This window comes from Chiloscyllium punctatum, chromosome 1 (genome assembly GCF_047496795.1).
Source record: "Chiloscyllium punctatum isolate Juve2018m chromosome 1, sChiPun1.3, whole genome shotgun sequence".
NCBI classification, from domain to species: Eukaryota; Metazoa; Chordata; class Chondrichthyes; order Orectolobiformes; family Hemiscylliidae; genus Chiloscyllium; species Chiloscyllium punctatum.
In genome coordinates this window covers 177,365,535-177,384,646 of record NC_092739.1, presented here as the reverse complement: position 1 = coordinate 177,384,646, position 19,112 = coordinate 177,365,535, and the positions used below count along the sequence as shown (strand labels likewise).

General features: G+C 44.6%; 1 protein-coding gene across 1 annotated transcript in view; it reads right to left on the bottom strand.

The window, feature by feature from the left end:
• Nucleotides 1-18,894, bottom strand: part of LOC140480821 (disintegrin and metalloproteinase domain-containing protein 12-like) — a 228,118-nt gene extending 209,224 nt beyond the window's left edge. Inside the window, exon 1 of the mRNA XM_072576260.1 lies at nt 18,678-18,894. Within this exon, the coding sequence (XP_072432361.1) occupies nt 18,678-18,894 (217 nt within the window). The remainder of the gene's footprint in view (nt 1-18,677) is intronic.
• Between the last annotated feature and the right edge of the window lie 218 nt (nt 18,895-19,112).

Below are 19,112 nucleotides of genomic sequence, written 5' to 3'. Positions count from 1 at the left end.
CATTATAACCACAGAGCACCAGCAGATCTCAGCACAGAGATCACCCAGCACCAGCAGGCACCAGCACTGGGATCACTCAGCACCAGTAGAGCCCAGCATTAAAATCACCCAGTACCAACAGATCCCAAGGCAAGGGATCGCTCAGCACCAGCAGAGCCCAGCATTGGGATCAGCCAGCACCAGCAGACACCAGCACAGGGATCTCCAGCAGCAGCTCAGTAAAAGGTACAGGTGAGCTCAGGGAAAGTCTTTTTAACTTTCCTCTTTAGTTTTGCAGCAGCTAAGATGGGCAGTTGTATGTTCCTCTTGCAGGATGTGGGAGCTCAGGGAGTCTCCCATCATCCCTGATGACTACACATGTGGGAAGTGCACCCAGCTGCAGCTCCAGGGAGACCGTGTTAGGGAGCTGGAGATGGATGTACTCAGGATCATGGGAGAGGCTGAGCACTTCAGAGGGAAGAGTTTCAGTGATGTGGTCACAGCGAAGGTACAGGCAGAGAATAGCTGGGTGACCACCAGGAATGGGAAAGGGAGTCGGCTGAGAGTGCAGGAATCTCCTGGGACCATTCCCCTTGAAACCCAGAATACCGTTTTGGATACTATTGGGGGAGAGGAGTGTGGGGTAGGGGTGACCATTCAGGGGAAAGCAGCAATAGTCAGGTCAGTGGCACTGTGACTGGCTGTGGGGCACAGTGAGAAAGGGGAAAGGTAACCTGTACCTCAGGGATAGGAGACGCGGTCATTAGGAGGAAAGACAGGATCGGAGATTCTGTGGCTGCAAACAGGAATCTGGGTGTTGTCTCCCACTGCCCAGGGTCCAGGATATCTCAGAGCAGCTGCAGAACGTTCTCAAGGGGGAGGGGGAGCAGCCAGAAGTCAATGTGCACATTCACCCAAATGACATCGGTAGAAATAGGGGTGAGGACCTGCAGAGTGATTATAGAGAGCTCGGAAAAATCTTAAAACAAGGACCTCGCTGGTAATAATCTCCAGATTACTCCCAGAGCCACGTGTTAGTGAGGTTAAGGACAGGAGGATATGGCAGATGTGGCCATAGAATTGGTGCAGGGAGCAGGGATTCAGATGTTTAGATCATTGGGATCTTTTCTGGGGCAGAGGTGACCTGTTCAAGAGGGACGGGTTGTTCCTGAACTGGAGGGGAACCAATATGTTGGTGGCCAGGTTTGCTAGTGCTACAAGGGAGGGTTTAAACTAGATCGGCAGGGAGTGGGATACCCAACAGCAGGGAGACAGGTGAGAGGCTGGAGGGAGATACAGTGAAGTGAAGAGACAGGTCAGGCTGGAACACACCAGGGAGAGCGCAATGCCTGTTGGATTCAGTGGCATCTATTTCAATGCAAGAGGGCTGACAGGTAAGGCCAATGCCCTCAGGGTGCAGATAGGTGTGTGGGACTGGGATATTATAGCCATCACAGAAACATGGCTCAGGGAGGGACAGCACTGGCAGCTTCATGTCCCAGGGGACAGGTGCTTTAGGTGGGACAGAGGTGGTGGAAGGAGGGGAGGGGGAGATGTATTTCTGATGAAGGTGAGTATCACAGCAGTAATCAGAGATGAAATAACTGAAGGATCATCCAGTGAGGCTTTGTGGGTGGAGCTAAGAAATAAGAAGGGGATGGTGGTGTTATTGGGGTTGTACTATAGGCCCCCAAATAGTCAGCAGGAATTCAAGGAACAAACCTGCAGGGAGACTGGGGAGACTCCCAGGAGTAATAGGGTTGTCATAGTCGGGGATTTTCATTTTCCGAACATTAGACTGGGACTGCCAGAGTGTTAAGGGCTTAGATGGGGTGGAATGTGTTAAGTGTGTTCAGGAAAGTTCCCTCAAGCGGTATGCAGAGGGTCCCACTCAGGAGGGGGTAAAACTCAACCTCCTCTTGGGAAATGGGGCAGGACAGGTGACGGAGGTGACAGTGGGGGAGCACCATGGGAGCAGTGACCATAGTTCTATTAAATTTAAAATAGTTATAGACAGGGACAAAACTGGTCCACAGGTTCAAGTTCTAAACTGGGGGAAGGTGAACATTGATGGAATTAGACAGGAGCTTGTAGGGGTTGGTTGGAGCAGGACCACTGGCTAGTGGGAGGCCTTTAAAAGTGAGACAGCTAGAGTTCAAGGATGATATGTTCCTGTGAGGGTGGAGGGCAGGGTTGGCAGGAACAGGGAACCCTGGATGACAAAGAGATATTGAGGCTGTGACCAGAAAAAAGAAGGAAGTGTGGCTCAGGTTCAGGCAGCTGGGATCAAGGGAATCCCTGGAGGTATATAGGGAATACAGAAGAAATCAGGAAGGCGAAAAAGAGGCATGAGATAGACTTGGCTGAAAAGATTAGAGTGAATCCAAAGAGATTCTTTAATTATATTAAAGGGAAAAGAATAACTCAAGAGGGAATAGGGCCACTCGAGGAGCAAAGTGGACATGAAAATGTAGAACCACAGGAGATCGGCCAGTTCCTCTGTGTTTACTGTGGAGAAAGACATGAAGACTTGGGAACTTGGGGAAGTTGGTGGTGATATTTTGAGGACAGTCCATATCAAGTCAAGGAGGTGTTGGATGTATTAGAATGTATGAAGGTGGATAAATCTCCCGGTTCTGACCAGATAGAGTCAGAGAGTCATAGAGATGTGCAGCACGGATGCAGATCCTTCAGTCCAACCCGTCCACGCCGACCAGATATCCCAACCCAATCTAGTCCCACCTGCCAGCAATTGGCCCATATCCCTCCAAACCCTTCCTATTCATATACCCATCCAAATGCCTTTTAAATGCTGTAGTTGTACCAGCCTCCACCACTTCCTCTGGCAGCTTATTCCAGACACAAGCAATTCTCTGCGTGAAAAGGTTGCCCCTTAGGTCCCTTTTAAATCTTTCCCCTCTCATCCTTAACCTATTCCCTCTAGTCCTGGACTCCACGGCTCCAGGGAAAAGACCCTAGCATGCTGCTCATGATTTTGTAACTTCAGCCTCCAATGCTCCAGGGAAAACAGCCCCAGCCTGTTCAACCTCTCCCTATAGCTCAAAACCTCCAAAACATCCTTCTAAATCTTTTCTGAACCCTTTCAAGTTTCACAACATCCTTAATAGCTAATCCTGCCTTTCCTTAAAGCAAAGTTCTCTTCTCTGCACAAAATCTTCTTCCTCATTGCAATCTGTGCCTGCATCTCAAGTTTATTTATTATATTTTGTGTATTGCCAGGCTGCAGTTACCCTTTTAGACGTTATCATTTCCACTGACTCCATTCATAATTTACTGGTCCCTATTTCTGGTCTACCTGCCTCTCCCAGGAATTAGTGCCACCTGATTTTTGCTTTGAAGAATCTATTCAGACATGTTTGACACACCTCTGAAGCAGATTGGATTTTAATTTATGCTGTCTGGTTCAGAGGTGAGGGCATTATCAGCTCACCGCAACAGCTCATATTACATCTTAATAATCTTTCTAACTGGTGTCTATGTTGCTGCTGAGTAAGTTTAAACTATCCCCAGAGTTACTTGTAAAGTGCCTGGCAAGGACCTTAGTCCCATTCTGTAACCCCAGCAGGTGCTATCTTTTCAGCCTGTGTCCCAGGATTCTGAAACCCTCTCTCCTTTTACCATCTGTCTGGCAACACATTCATCTGCTTTACCATCCTATTGCCCATTCAATTGGATGCACTAATGAGAGCAATCTGAAGATTACTACTTCTATTCAGCTCCCAAAATTCCAATAAGAGATCCGGTTTCTTACTGATGTTGTTAATGTAAAGGACCGTGTACCATTTCCTTTTGGGCTGCACACAGCAATGAAGTTTATTATTGCAGACTACGAGGATAATTATGCAACTTGGAAAAATCAGGCGATGCACATTTGCAGCTGTATGAGATAATGTTGATATTGGAGCAGAGAGTCGGTGCATTATTGAGTTAGATTAACAACAGGACTGTTTGAGTTAAGGAAAACTACATGACTGGTTCAATGAAGAATCCAGGAGGACATTACAGGAGCAGCACCAGGCAGACTTAAAAATGAGGTGTCATCCTGTGAAACAGTCACACGCACGATAGAGACAATAAGAAGTAGGAACAGGAATGGTCGATTCAGCCCCTCAAACCCTGCTCCGTCATTCAATGTAAGATGAAGATATCCTCAGGAAGAACCACCTGGACTCAAAACATTAACTCTGCTTTCTCCCCACGGATACTGCGAGACCTGCTGAGTTTTGTCAACAATTGCTGTTTTTGATTCAGGTCTCTGACATTTACAGTTTGTTTTTGTTTTATCTCTCTGTATCCCTCTCACAGCCAGACTTTACATCTAGTTTTTGTGTCGTCTGCAAATTTGTCGCAATTGCATCCGCTTCCTTCCTCCAAGTCACGAATATTTATTGTAAACAGTTGTAGTCCCAGCACTGATCCCTGTGGAATTTCACTTGTTCCAGCTTGCCAACCTGAAAAAAAAACCTCTTATCTCCACTCACTATGTCCTGCCCTGCACCATGCCAATATACTGCCTTCAACACCTCGGGCTATTATCTTGTGACTTAACCTTTTGTGAGGTACATTGCCAAATATCTGCTAGAAGTCCAAATACAACACATCCACTGGTTCCCCTCTGTCCACTCTGGTTGAGACTTGCTCAAAAACTCTAATAAATTATTTAGATTTCTCTTCCAGGACGCCATGCTGACTCTGCTTGATTAGATTATGATTTTCTAAACATGCTGCTATTACTTCCTCATTGACTGATTCCAGTAATTTTCCAACAATAGGTGTTAGACTGATCGGCCTGTAGTTACCCACTTCTTGCCTTTTTGAATCTGGCTGCCATGTTAGCAGTTTCTAATCCTGTGATACTTCTTCAGATGTTTTGGAAAGTTGCAACCAACACAACCACAATCTCTGCAGCTATTCTCTTAGGATTCGGGGATGTAAGCCATCAGGACCAGGAGACCTATCTGTCTTTAGCCCATCAGATCATCCATTGCTCATTCTCCAGTGATACTGAGGGATAAGATCTACTTACATTTGGAAGAAAATGGGCTTATCAATGATAGGCAACAATGTTTTGTGCAGGGAAGGTTATGTCTTACAAACTTAATAGAATTCTTTGAGGAAGTGACAAAGTTCATTGATGAGGGAATGGCTGTAGATGTAATATACAGGGACTTCAGTAAGGCATTTGATACAGTTCCCCATGGTAGGCTGTTGGAGAAAGTGAAGTCACATGGGGGTCCCATTGCATGTACTAACTAGATGGATAGAGAATTGGCTGGGCAGCAGGAGACAGAGAGTAGTAGTGAAAGAGAATTTCTCAAAATGGAGAACTGTGCTCAGCGGCGTTCCAGGGATCTGTGCTGGGACCACTGTTATTTGTGATATACATAAATATTCTGGAGGAAGGTAGAAGTGGTTTAATTAGCAACTGGAGTAGCAGATAGTGAAGGAGACTGTCAGAGAATGCAGCAGAATACAGGTAGATTGGAGAGAGTTGGGCAGAGAAATAGCAGATGGAGTTCAATCTGGGCAAATGCGAGGTGATGCATTTTGGAAGATCCAATTCAAGAACAAACCATATAGTAAATGGAAAAGCCCTGGGGAAAAGTGATATGCAGAGAGATCTGGGTGTTCAGGTCCATTATTCCCTGAAGGTGGCAATGCAGGTCAATAGAGTGGTCAGGAAGGCATATGACATGCTTTCCTTCATCAGATAGAGTACCGAGTACAAGAGTTGGCAGGTCATGTTACAGTTGTATAAGACTTTGGTTCGGCCACATTTGGAAAACTGCGTACAGTTCTGGTCACCACATTACTAAAAGGATGTGGATGCTTTGGAGAGGGTGCAGAGAAGGTTCACCAGGATGTTGCCTGGTATGGACGATGCTAGCTATGAAGAGAGGTTGAGTAGATGAGGATTATTTTCATTAGAAAGATGGGGGGTGAGGGGGGACCTGATTGAGGTCTACAAAATCGTGAGAGGGATAGACAGGCTGGATAGCAAGAAGCTTTTCTCCAGAGTTGAGGGCTCAGTTACTAGGAGTCACGTGTTTAAACTGAGAGGGAAAGAGTTTAGGAGAGGTATACGTGGAAAGTTCTTCACGGTGGTGGGTGGTGGGTGTCTGGAATATGTTGCCAGTAGAGGTGGTAGAGGTGGGCATCACTTAAGATGTATCTAGACAGATACATGAATGGGAAGGGAGCAGACAGATACAGATCCTTAGAAAACAGGCAACAGGTTTAGATCGAGGATCTGGATTGGCTCAGGCTTGGAGGGCCGAAGGGCCTGTTCCTGTGCTGTAATGTTCTTTGTCCATTGTTCTTTGTTCTTTGATGATGATGGTACACAATTCCTCTCCCATATTCTTTAGCATAAGTGGGATTTTCAAAGTATCTTCCACAATAATGACTGATGCAAAATATACAATCATAGAGTCCTGGAGCAGTATTGCATGAAAACAGTCCCTTTGGTCCAAATTACCAGTCAACTGGACACTCAAATTAAATCTAGTCCCATTTGCCAGTATTTACCAATGTCCCTCTAAACCCTTCCTATTCATGCACACATCCAGATACATTTTAAATGTTGGACCAGCCTCGACGACTGCCTCTTGCAGCTCATTCCATGTATGCACCTTGGCTATTCACCTTATCCACGCCCCTCATAATTTTGTAAACCTCTATGAGGTCACCCCTCAGCCTCCGACGCTCCAGGGAAAACAGTCCCAGTCTATTCAGCCTCTCCCTGTAGCTCAAATCCTCCAACCCTGGTTACATCCTTGTAAATCTTTTCTGAATCCTTTCAAGTTTCACAACATCCTTCCGATAGGAGGGAGACCAGAATTACATGCAGTATTCCAAATGTGGGCCTAACCAACATCCTGTACAGCCACAACATGACCTCCCAATTCCTATACTCAATGCACTGACCGATAAAGGCAAGCATACTAAACGTCTTCTTCACTATCCTGTCTACCTGGGACTCCACTTTCAAGGAACTATGAACCTGCCTTTCCAAAATGCAGCATCTCACATTTATCTAAATTAAAATTCTTCAGCCCATCGGCCCAACTGATCAAGATCCTGGTGTACTTTGAGGTAGCTTTCTTCACTGTCCACTGCACCTCCAATTTTAGTGTTATCTGCAAACTTACTAATTATCCCTTCTATATTCACATCCAAATCATTTATATAAATAATGAAAATTAGACGACCCAGCACCGATCCTTGTGGCACTCCACTGGTCACAGGCCTCTAGTCTGAAAAACAACCCTCCACCATCACCCTCTGTCTTCTACCTTTGAGCCAGTTCTGTATCCAAATGTCTAGTTCTTCCTGTATTCGATGAGATCTAACCTTGCTAATCAGTCTCTCATGGGGAACTTTGTTGAACACTTTACAGAAGTCTACATAGATCACGTCTACTGCTCTGCCCTCATCAACCTACTTTTTACTTCATCAAAAACTCAATCACTTTTGTGAGACATGATTTCCCATGCACAGAGCCATGTTGACTATCCCTAATTCGAAAAATTGACATTTTGGGCAAAATCCCAAAATTCCTCAGGAATAGAGGGCTTAGTCCTGATGAAGGGCTTTTGCCTGAAATTTCGATTTTCCTGCTCCTCGGATGCTGCCTGACCTGCTGTGCTTTTCTAGCACTACTCTGATCTAAACTCTGGTTTCCAGCATCTGCAGTCCTCATGTTTGACTATCCCTAGTCAGTCCTTGCCTTTTCAAATACATGTACATCCTGTCCCTCAGGATTCCCTCCAACAACTTGCCCACCACCAACGTCAAGCTCATCAGTCTATAGCTCCCTAACTTGTCCTTACCACCTTTCTTAACAAGTGGCACCACGTTCACTACCCTCCAGTATTCTGACACCTCACCTGTGACGATATCTGTTTAACCCATCTGTCATTTCCTTATTTCAAAAACTGTCTCCTCCCAGATTCATTTTCTGTAGCAGCCATGTTCACTTTGACCTCTGTCTTGCTTCTTATGTGTTGAAAGCAAATCAAAGAAACAAAGAAAACAAAGAAAATTTACAGCCCAGGAACAGGCCCTTCGGCCCTCCAAGCCTGAGATGATCCAAATGTACTGCCTAAACCTGTTGGTCAATTCCTAAGCATCTGTATCCCTCTGCTCCCCACCTCCTTGTGAATCTGTCCAGACACATCTTAAATGAGTCTACCGTGCCTGCCTCTACCACCTCTGCTGGCAACGTGTTCCAAATGCCCACCACCCTCTATGTGAATAACTTGCCGCGTGTATCCCCCTTAAACTTTCCACCTCTCACCTTGAAAGCATGACCTCTTGTTATTGAATCCTTCACCCTGGGAAAAAGCTTGTCTCTATCCACCCTGTCTATACCCTTCATGATTTTGTAAACCTCAATCAGGTCCCCCCTCAATCTCCTTTTTTCTAGTGAAAATAAACCTAACCTACTCAACCTCTCTTCATAGTTAGCACCTTGCATACCAGGCAACATCCTCATAAACCTTCTCTGCATCCTCTCCAAAGCGTCCACATCCTTTTGGTAATGTGGCGACCAGAATTGTACACAGTGTTCTAAATGCGGCTAAACCAATGTCTTGTCCAATTTTACCATGACTTGCCAGCTCTTATACTCAATACCCCACCCAATGAAGGCAAGCATACTATATGTCTTCTTGACCACTTTATCTGCCTGTGCAGCAACCTTCAGGGTACAATGGACCTGCACTCCCAGATCTCTCTGCCCATCAACTTTTCCCAAGGCTCTTCCATTCATTGTATAATTCGCTCTAGAATTAGTCTTGTCTAAATGCTTCACTTCACATTTGTCTGGATTGAACTCCATCTGCCACTTCTCTGCCCAACTCTCCAGTATATCTATATCCTCCTGTATTCTCTGACAGTCCCTTATGCTTTCTGCTACTCCACCAGTCTTCATGTCATCTGCAAACTTGCTGATTATACCAACAGTGCCCTCTTCTAGATCATTTATGTATATTACAAACAACAGTGGCCCCAATACTGACCCCTGTGGAACACCACTGGTCACCTTCCTCCATTTCGAGAAACTCCCTTCAACTACTACTCTCTGTCTCCTGTTATTTAACCAGTTCTTTATCCAACTGGCTAGAACACCCTGCACACCAAGTGACTTCACTTTCCCCGTTAGTCTACAATGGGGAACCTTATATAACACCTTACTAAAATCCATGTATATGACATCAACAGCCCTTCCTTCATCTATCAACATGGTCACTTCCTTGAAGAACTCTATTAAGTTGGCAAGGCATGATCTCCCCCACACAAAACCATGTTGCCCATCACCAATAAACTCATTCCTTTCCAAGTATAAATAGATCCTATCTCTCAGTACCCTCTCTCCAGCAACTTCCCCATCACCGACATATTGTCAGTTTGTGTATTCCTCTTTCATTTCTCTTTAAGATTATTTTCTGTGTCCTTATTATCTCCTTTGTTGGATTCTGAATTTCTCCCAGTTTTTAGGTTGGTTTGTACCTCTCTTCGGATCTTTCCTCCTTACCAAAATATAAGTTTTGCTGAGAGTCATGAATTACCTGCAGTCTGCTATTGTTTGTCTCATCTCTTTCCTGATGATCTATCCACTCAGTCCATTTGAACTAATTCTATCTTCATTTAATTGTAATTTCCTTTTTTTAACTTAAATTGTTTCTGACCCAAGTTTCTCACTCTTAAATTGAATATTAGATTCAATTTGGTTATGATTGCTACTTCCTCAGGGATCCTTTACTCTCAGTCATTTATTAAGTCTGCCTTATTACCCATTGCCAAATCCAGGAGAGCTGCTCCCTGATTGGCTCCATGGTAGATGGCATTCAGCTGGAGGGAACTATCCTGAATGCAGCCTATAAATTATTTTGTAGCTACCTTTTGACCCAATCACCATAAAGTCACCTATAGTTACTGTAATCTGTTTTAGAAAAAAACCCTATTGGTTGTTGATTTATGCACTTTCCGACATTGTGGCTTCTCTTTGGGGCTCTGTACTGGGTTTTCTTTCCCTTGTTGTTATTTACTTCCATCCAAATGGACTCAGCATCATTTGGGGCTCAATCAGCTCTCGCAACTGTCCACATTTCATCTGTTATTCACTTAGTAAATAAGTGCTACCGCACCCACCTTTTCCAATGGTCCTTTCTCTCCGAAAAATCAAATATCCCTGAGTATTAAGTTCTCAGCTCTGATCTCCTTGAAACCATCTTTCTATCATGACAAGGAAACAATATTCACTTCCCTTGCTCTGCACTGTGAACTCATGTACTTTGTTCCAAATGCTTCATGCATTAAAATTTGGCTTGCATTTTTTGCAATTTTTAATCATCCTAACTTTTCATTTTATAGTGGCTCTGTTTACTCTTGCCCTTGGTTACCCTCCTTATCGATATGGCATTTATAGAGGAATGACCTTGTAGAGGTCTACAAAATTCATAGCAGGCATAGATAAGGCAGATAGCTGACAGCGATTTCCCATAGTAGGGCTGTCTAAAACTAGAGGGCATAGATGTAAGATGAGAGGGGAAGGATACAAAAGGTTCCAGTGGGGTAATTGTTTTCACACAGAGGGTGGTGAGGGCCTGGATTGGGCTGCCAGAGGTGGTGGGCTGAAGGGCCTGTTTCCATGCTGTCAATCTCTATGACTGTATTTTACTTGTCACCCTACTTAGGTTCCCACCTAAATCCCATTCTAGAATTACTTGCATGTCAGACAGTATAAGCAGTAAATGATGGACAGAGCTAAGTAATCCAACAACCAACAGATCAGATCTAAACACTGCAGTACTGCCACATCCAGCTGTGAATGATGGTGGACGATTAAACAACTCATTGGAGGAGGAGCCTTCACAAATATCCCTATCCTCAAAGATGAAGGAGCCCAGCACATCAGTGCAAAAGATAAGGCTGAAACTTTCGTAACAATCTTCAGTCAGAATTGCTGAGTGGATGATCCATTCCAGTCTCCTCCAGTGATGAAAATGTGTTGCTGGAAAAGCGCAGCAGGTCAGGCAGCATCCAAGGAGCAGGCGAATCGACGTTTCGGGCATGAGCCCTTCTTCAGGAATCCCTATCATCTTAGATGCCAGCCAATATGATTCACGCTGCACGATATTAAGAAGCATTTAGAGGCACTGGATACTATAAAGTCCATTGGCCCTAACTACATTCTGATTATCGAAGACTTACTGCTCCACTAGCAAAGCTCTTCCAGTGCAGTGACAACATTGTCTCTCCCCAGCAGTGTGAAAAATTGCTTAGGTATATCCTGGACATGCAAATGGGACAAATCCAACCCGGCCAATTACCGTCCCATCAGTCTATTCTCAGAGATGACTAAAGTGATGCAGGGTGTCATTGACAGTGTTATCAAACAGCAACTGATCAACAGTGGAGTGATGGCCTTGTGGTATTATCACTAGATTATTAATTGAGAGAGAGTGAGGTCTGCAGATGCTGGAGATCAGAGTCGAGAGTGTGTTCCTGGAAAAGCACAGCCAGTCAGGCGGCATCCAAGGAGCAGGAGAATTGACGTTTCAGGCTGGAGTCTTTCACCTGGAATATTACTAGTTGAGAGACTCAGGGAGTGTTCTGGGGACCCGGGTTCACATCCTGCCATGGCAGATGGTAGAATGTGAATTCACCTTAACAATCTGGAATTAAGTGTCTCACGTTAATTGTTGTAAAAGCTCATCTGGTTCGCTAACGTCCTTTAAGGAATTAACCTGGTCTGCCTTCTGACCCACAGCAATATAGTTGGCCCAGCCAGAAATGCCCTCATCCATGAATGAAGAATATAAAACTTCAGGGTCACTCAGCAACCAACCTCATTACAGCCTTGGTTGAGACATAAATCCCAGAGGTGAGGTGAAATCTATTGAAATTTGCAATCTGTTTGATCAAGTGTGATATCAATGAGCCCAGCAAAACTGGTGTCGTAGAAACAAAGGTAACAGAAGGAGAGGGGGTCATTCAGAACTGGAACAGCTCTCCATCACCTTCTCAAGGGCAACCAGGGATAATCAATAAATGTTGGCCCAATCAGCGTCACCCAGATTCTCTGAATGAAGAAGAAGACAGTTGCATGGGTGGGTGAGGGGTTTGTTTTTCTTTCCCTGTGTTAATGCAGCACGGAGTATTTCCCAAAAGATCTGAAGTTGAAACAAAGTCCCCAACAGTATTTGCTGAGCAATGAATCAAGTCATGACTTTCCTGTGATGTCACTGTTTGATATTTTAGCCTCATAATTGCACTCTTTCACAAGTCCAACTCTTCACCTCTTAATGGTAGGTTTAAGCTAACCTTTATGGCTGCCGAAGAATTATGCTCCCTTGCAGGTCCAACCCAGCTTGCCGAGAAGGTAAGTCAGACGTTATTTAATACCCTGAGCAGTATCCTTTTGTAACTTTTCAAAATTTGTTTGTAGGATGTGGATGTCACTGGCTGGCCAGCATTTATTACCAGTCATTGGTTGCCTTTGGTTTGATTTGATTTATTGTAGTCACATGTACCTAAGGAGAGTGGAAAACATTGTTTTGTGAGCAGTACAGGCAGATCATAGCAATCAAGGCCGTACAGGTCATTAGGTACTGGGACAGAGTGAGATGTACAGGTTACACTGCATAGGAGATGCGCAAAGCAAGATCAATATTAGCAACTTCATCATTATTTGACGTTAGAGAGTCCATCCATCAGTATAATAACAGCCTGGAAGAAGCTGTTCCTGAACCTGCTGCTGTGTCTGCTTAAGATTCTGTATCTTCTGCCTGATGGAAGCGGTTGTAGGATAGTGTTACCGGGGAGAGCTGGGAGGGCCTTTGATGATGTTGGCAGCCTTTCCACAGCAGTGAGAAGTGTAAATGGAGTCCATGGATGGGAGGTTGGCTTCTATGGTGGTGATGATGAACTGCCTTCTTGAACCCCTGCAGTCCATCAATTGATCCACAATACCCTTGGGAGGGAATTCCAAGATTTTAACCCAGGGACAATAAAAGAACATTGATATATTTCCAAGTCAGGGTGGTGAGTGGCTTGGAGGGGAATTTGAAGATGGTAGTTGTCCAACATATCGACTCCCCTGGTCATTCTGGATGGACGTGGTCATCGTTTTGAAAGGTGCCGTCTGAGGATCTTTGGTGAATTTCTGCAGTGCATCTTATAGATAGTACACACTGCTGCTACTGGGTGTATAGATGGAGTGGATAGTTGTGGATGTGGTGCCAATCAAGTGGGCTGCTTTGCCCTGGATAGTGTCAGACTTCTTTGTGTTGTTGGAGCTCCTTTTGTCTTTATTCATTCACAGGCTGAGGGCAACATTGGTTTGAGAGCATTGATTGCCCATCTCTAATTGCCCAGAGGGCAGTTTAGAGTCAAGCACATTGCTGTGAGTCTGGAGTCACATGTAGACCAGAGCAGGTGAGGATGACAGTTTCCTTCCTAAAGGGCATTAGTGAATCAGATGGGTTTTCCCCAAAATTGACAATGGATTCACAGTCATCATTAGACTCCCTACAGTATGGAAACAAGCCCTTTGGCCCAACGTGTCTACACTGACCCGCCAAAGAGTAACCCACCCAGACCCATTCCCCTACCCTGTATTTATCCCTGACTAATTCACCTGCAACTATGGGCAATTTAGCCTGGCCAATTCACCTAATCTGCAGATTTTTGGCCTGTGTGAGGAAACCCACGCGGACAATGTGCAAACTCCACTCAGGCAGTTGCCCGAGTCTGGAATTGAACCCAGGACTCTTGCGTTGTGAGGCAGCAGTGCTAACCACTGTGCCACCATGCTGCTTAACTCCAGATTTTTAAAATTGAATTCAAATTCCATCATATGCCATGGTGGGTTTTGAACCTAGGTTCCCAGAGCTGGATTTCTCGATTAGAAGGTGAGCCACACAACTCATACCATCAGGCCATCACCTTCCCCAAAGGCTGCACCCATCCAGGCTAGTGTGGAGTATTCCATCTCACTCCTGACTTGTGTCTTGTAGATGGTGGACAAGCTTTGGGGAGTCAGGAGTCAAGTTACTGTCTGCAATATTCCCAGCTTATGACTTACTCCTGTAGCCACAGATTCCTAATGAAGGGCTTTTGGCTGAAACATCAATTTTCCTGCTTCTCGGATGCTGCCTGACCTGCTGTGCTTTTCCAGCACCACTCTAAGTTCCAGCATCTGCAGTCCTTACTTTTTCCACAGTATTTATGTGGCAAATCCAGTTGAGTTTCTGGTCAATGATAACTCCTGGGATGTTAATAGTTGGGGAGGGGAGGGAGGGGTGAGGGCGAGGGATCAGTGATGGTAACACATTGAATGTCAAGGAGCAGTGGTTACGTTGTCTGTTACTGGTGACAGTTATTGCCTGGTATTTGTGTGGGATGAATCATATTTGCCACTTGTCAGCCCAAGCCTGGATATTGTCCAGGTCTTGTTGTATTTGAATGTGGTCTGCTTCAGTATGCGAGGAGTCGTGAATGGTGCTGAACCTTGTGCAATCATTGGCGAATATCCCCATTTCTGATCTTATGATGGAGGGAATGTTATTTTAACTTATGAGGAATGTTTGAGGACGCTGGGTCTATATTCAAGGAGTTTAGAAAGCTGAGGGGGTATAGAACATAGAACGTAGAACACAACAATACAGAACAAGGCCTTCAGCTTTCAATGTTGTGCCTACTTGTGAACTAATCTAAGCCCATCCCCCTACACTATCCCATCACCATCCATGTGCTTATCCAAGGATTGTTTAAATCTCCCTAATGTGGCTGAGTTAACTACATTAGCAGGTCGGGCATTCCACACCCTTACCACTCTCTGAGTAAGGAACCTGCCTCTGACATCTGTCTTAAATATATCACCCCTCAATTTGTAGTTATGCCCCGTCGTACAAGCTGACGTCCTCATCCTCGGAAAAAGACTCTCACTGTCTACACTATCTAATCCTCTGGTCATCTTGTATGTCTCTATTAAATCCCCTCTTAGCCTTCTTCTCTCCAATGAGAACAGACCCAAGTCTCTCAGCCTTTCCCCTAAGACCTTCCCTCCAGACCAGGCAACATCCTGGTAAATCTCCTCTGCACCTTTTCCAATGCTTCCACATCCTTCCTGTAATGGGGCGACTAGAACTGTACACAATATTCAAGTGTGGCCACACTAGCGTTTTGTTTAGTTGCAGCATGATATTGTGGTTCTGAAATTCAAACCCTCTACCAATAAAAACCTAACACACTTAGCGAGTTTTGAGAAGATTTGAGAACCGAACACACTGTATGCCTTCTTAACACGATCTTAAGCACTATCCACCTGGGTGGCAACTTTCGGGATCTATGTACATGGACTCCAAGATCCCTCTGTACATCCACACTATCAAGAATCTTTCCACTGACCCAATATGCTGCCTTCCTGTTATTCTTCCCAAAGTGAATCACCTCACATCTGTCTGCATTGAACTCCATTTTCCACCTCTCAGCCCAATTCTGCAACCTGAAACGACCTGTCCACTGCTCCCCTGACTTTAGTGTCATTTGCAAATTTACTAATCCATCCACCTATGCCTGCGTCTAAGTCATTTATAAAAATGACAAACAGCAGTGGTCCCAGAACAGACCCTTGTGGAACACCACTAGTAACTGGACTCCAGGCTGAATATTTTCCATCAACCACCACTCGCTGCCTTCTTTCAGAAAGCCAGTTTCTAATCCAAACTGCTAAATGACCCACAATCCCATGCCTCTGCATTTTCTCCAACAGCCTACCATGTGGAACCTTATCAAAGGCTTTACTAATTGTATCTAATTGAAACATGCAGAATGGCCTGGACAGAGTGGACATTGGGAAGGTGTTTCCATTGGTAGGAGAGACCAGGAGCTAAAAGCACAGCCTCAGAATAAAGGAAAGACCTTTTAGAACAGAGATATTGTTATCAAGATGTGGGTATAACTTTAAGAGAGCTGTTCTCAATAAGGCAACAATGTGCATAACACTAGGTTGAACAACCCAAGTAGTTTGTTGCTTAGAGACAAAAACAAATTCAAATCCGGCCCATCAGTTTAAAGTATACCTTGATAAAAATACCAATTTCTAATCATGTTTGAATTGAGAATCTTAAAAGCCACTGACACAAACTGATGCTCTGGGGTTTAAGACCGGGGGGAAATTGAACAGTTGAGAGGAGATCTGCCACGTCCTAGCATGTAACAGGCTAAAAAAAACTTTCTTAAAAGTCCCTTTTTGATCAGTAACCTGTGATGCAGAAATTCTTAACAAAGAGAAAAGAAGACACAGGAAGATCTGAAGACAAGAACCTAGAGCTGCCTGGTTTTGAGATAATGGGAGTTTTATCGGACTAGTATTATAGAAGGGAAGCTAAAAGATAGGTTAGAGAAAAAATTTCTAAATAGAGATTAGTTAATTATGCTTTAAGAAATAAAGTTGTTACTTTTTACTTTAAATAGTTCTTGGCCACTTGATTTTTACAGATCACTGCGTGGAATAAATCTTTTCTACGTTGGTGGTTTTAAATTAAGCAGGAGGGTTTACCCCATGTCGTAAAAATAAGGAGAAAGAACAATAAGCCAGAGAGTGGTGAATCGATGGAATTTATTGCCACAGAAGACTGTGGAGGCCAGGTCATTGAGTATATTTAAGACTGAGATAGATAGCTTCATGTGTATCAAGGGGATCAAGAGTACGAGGCAAAAGCAGGAGAATGGGGTTGAGAAATTTATCAGGCGAAATGAGGACTGCAGATGTTGGAGATTAAAGTTGAAACTGTGTTGCTGAAAAAGCACAGCAGGTCAGGCAGCATCCGAAGAGCAGGAAAATCAATGTTTCAGGCAAAAGCCTTCATCAGCCATGATTGATTGGTGGAGCAGTCTCAATGGGCTGAATTGCCTAATTTCTGTTCCTATGTCTTATGGTCTTATGGTCTTATGGTCTTATGAAGCAGCTAAAGATGGTTGGGCTGAGGACACTACCCTGAGAAATTCCTGCAGAGATGCCCTGGGAGTGAAGTGATTGATCTCCAACAGACCATCCTGCAATGTGTCATGTATGACTCTAACCACTGGTGAGTTTGACCCCCATTACCCATTGATTCCAGTTTTGCCAGAGCTCCTTGATGCACACCTAGTCGAATGCAGCCTGATGTCAAGGGCTGTCCCTCTCCCCTCCCCTCTGGAATCCAGCCCTTTTGTCCATGTTTGAACCAAGGCTGTAATGAGGTCAGGAGCTGAGTGACCCTGGTGGAACCCAAACTGGGTGTCACTGAGTAGGTTATTGCTGAGCAGGTGCTGCTTGATAGCACTGTTGATGACCCCTTCTATAGAAAGGATGTTGTGAAATTTGAAAGGGTTAAGAAAAGAGTTACAAGGATGTTGTTGGGGTTCAAGGGTTTGAGTTATAGAGAGAGGCTGAATAGGGTGGGGTTGCTTTCCCTGGAGCGTCGGAGGCTGAGGGGTGGCCTTATTGAAATTTTCATGCAGAGGGTGGTGCGTGTATGGATTGAGCTGCCAGAGGAAGTGGTGTAGGCTGGTACAATTACAACATTTAAAAGGCGTCTGGATGGGTATATGAATAGGAAGGGTTTGGAGGGGTATGGGCCAAGTGCTCGCAAATGGGACGAGATTAAGTTGGGATATCTGGTTGACATGGATGTGTTGGACTGATGAGTTTGTTTCCGTGCAGTTCATCTCTACAGCTCCATGACTCTCCTTACCACGATCTGAGGTCCCCATCTGCTTCAAGAAAGTCACCGTCATTCCACTGCCAATGAATAATCATGTAGTGTGCCTCAATAACAATCGCCCGGTGGCTCTGACCTCCATAACTATCAAGTGCTTCACAGGTTAGTCATGGCTCACATCAACTCCAATCTCCCAGAATGCCTTGATTCATTGCAATTCGCTTATCGGCATAACAGGTCCACAGCAGAAAACATTTCCCTGGCTCAACACTCATCCCTGGAACGTAAGGATAATGAGGATACCTACCTCAGATTCCTACTTATTAACTGTAGTTTCACCTCCAACACCATAATTCCAAACAAACTTATCCCTAACCTTCGAGACCTGGGTCTCAGCTCCCCCCTCTGTAACTGGATCCTTGACTTCATGACCCATACACTGCATTCCAATCAGAATAATCAACAGGTCTCCTCCACCATAATCTTCAACACCAGTGCCCTGCAAGGCTGTGTGCTCAGCCCCCTACATATCCAGGAATGGTGGTGGTGGAGTTTTCTTTTATTCATTTGTAGGATAAGGCATTTATTGCCCATCCCTTGTTACCCCTTGAGAAGGTAATGATGAACTGTGTTCTTGAACTACTGCAGTCTACCTGCTATGGGGTGACCCACAATGCCCTTAGGGGCAGAATTCCTGAGAACTCCAGCAATAATATGGCGAGGTATTGACTCCCCTTGTGAACAACCATGAACAATAACCATGTTTTATAACTGCTCTGGTACCCGGGCTGTGCTTTCTGGTCTATGCATTTGTTGATTGACTTTGATAGTGCTCATCTGGGACTTTTTGAGATCTACCAGTGATAAAATACCTCAATTACCCTGACTGGTAGATCAGGCCCTTCCTCCCTTGCATAATTTCTCAGGAATTGGGAAAAGATTATCCAGACAGATCTTCCTCACCTGAAGCAGTTCCTTGTCCACGTGAAGTAGCTCCTTTAATCTTGGTCTCCCAGCCAGCTCCTGGTGAATGACTGGTAGGTCTGTTACGGGGGACAGTGAACACAGTTCCATTTCCACGGTTCCCATTGTCAACGGCAGATTCTTCATTCCCTGCTGCTGAAAGATTTAAAATCTGGCACCAGATCAGAAATACCAAACACACATTGCAGGCGGACATTGTAAATGATCACAACTCTCTGCTCTCCACTTCAAAGTTCTGTCTCTGTGTTAACACAGTTTTCTGCCTGACCTCCTCATCAATCTCTCTTTCCCTTTTCAGTTTCTTTATGCTTCTGCTCTCAACCTCTCTGTGTCTCAGCTTGTTTCAGAATCTGTATCATTCTGGGATTCACGTCAGAAATAATTTTGTAACAGCTCCAGCCTTATGCAGTTAGA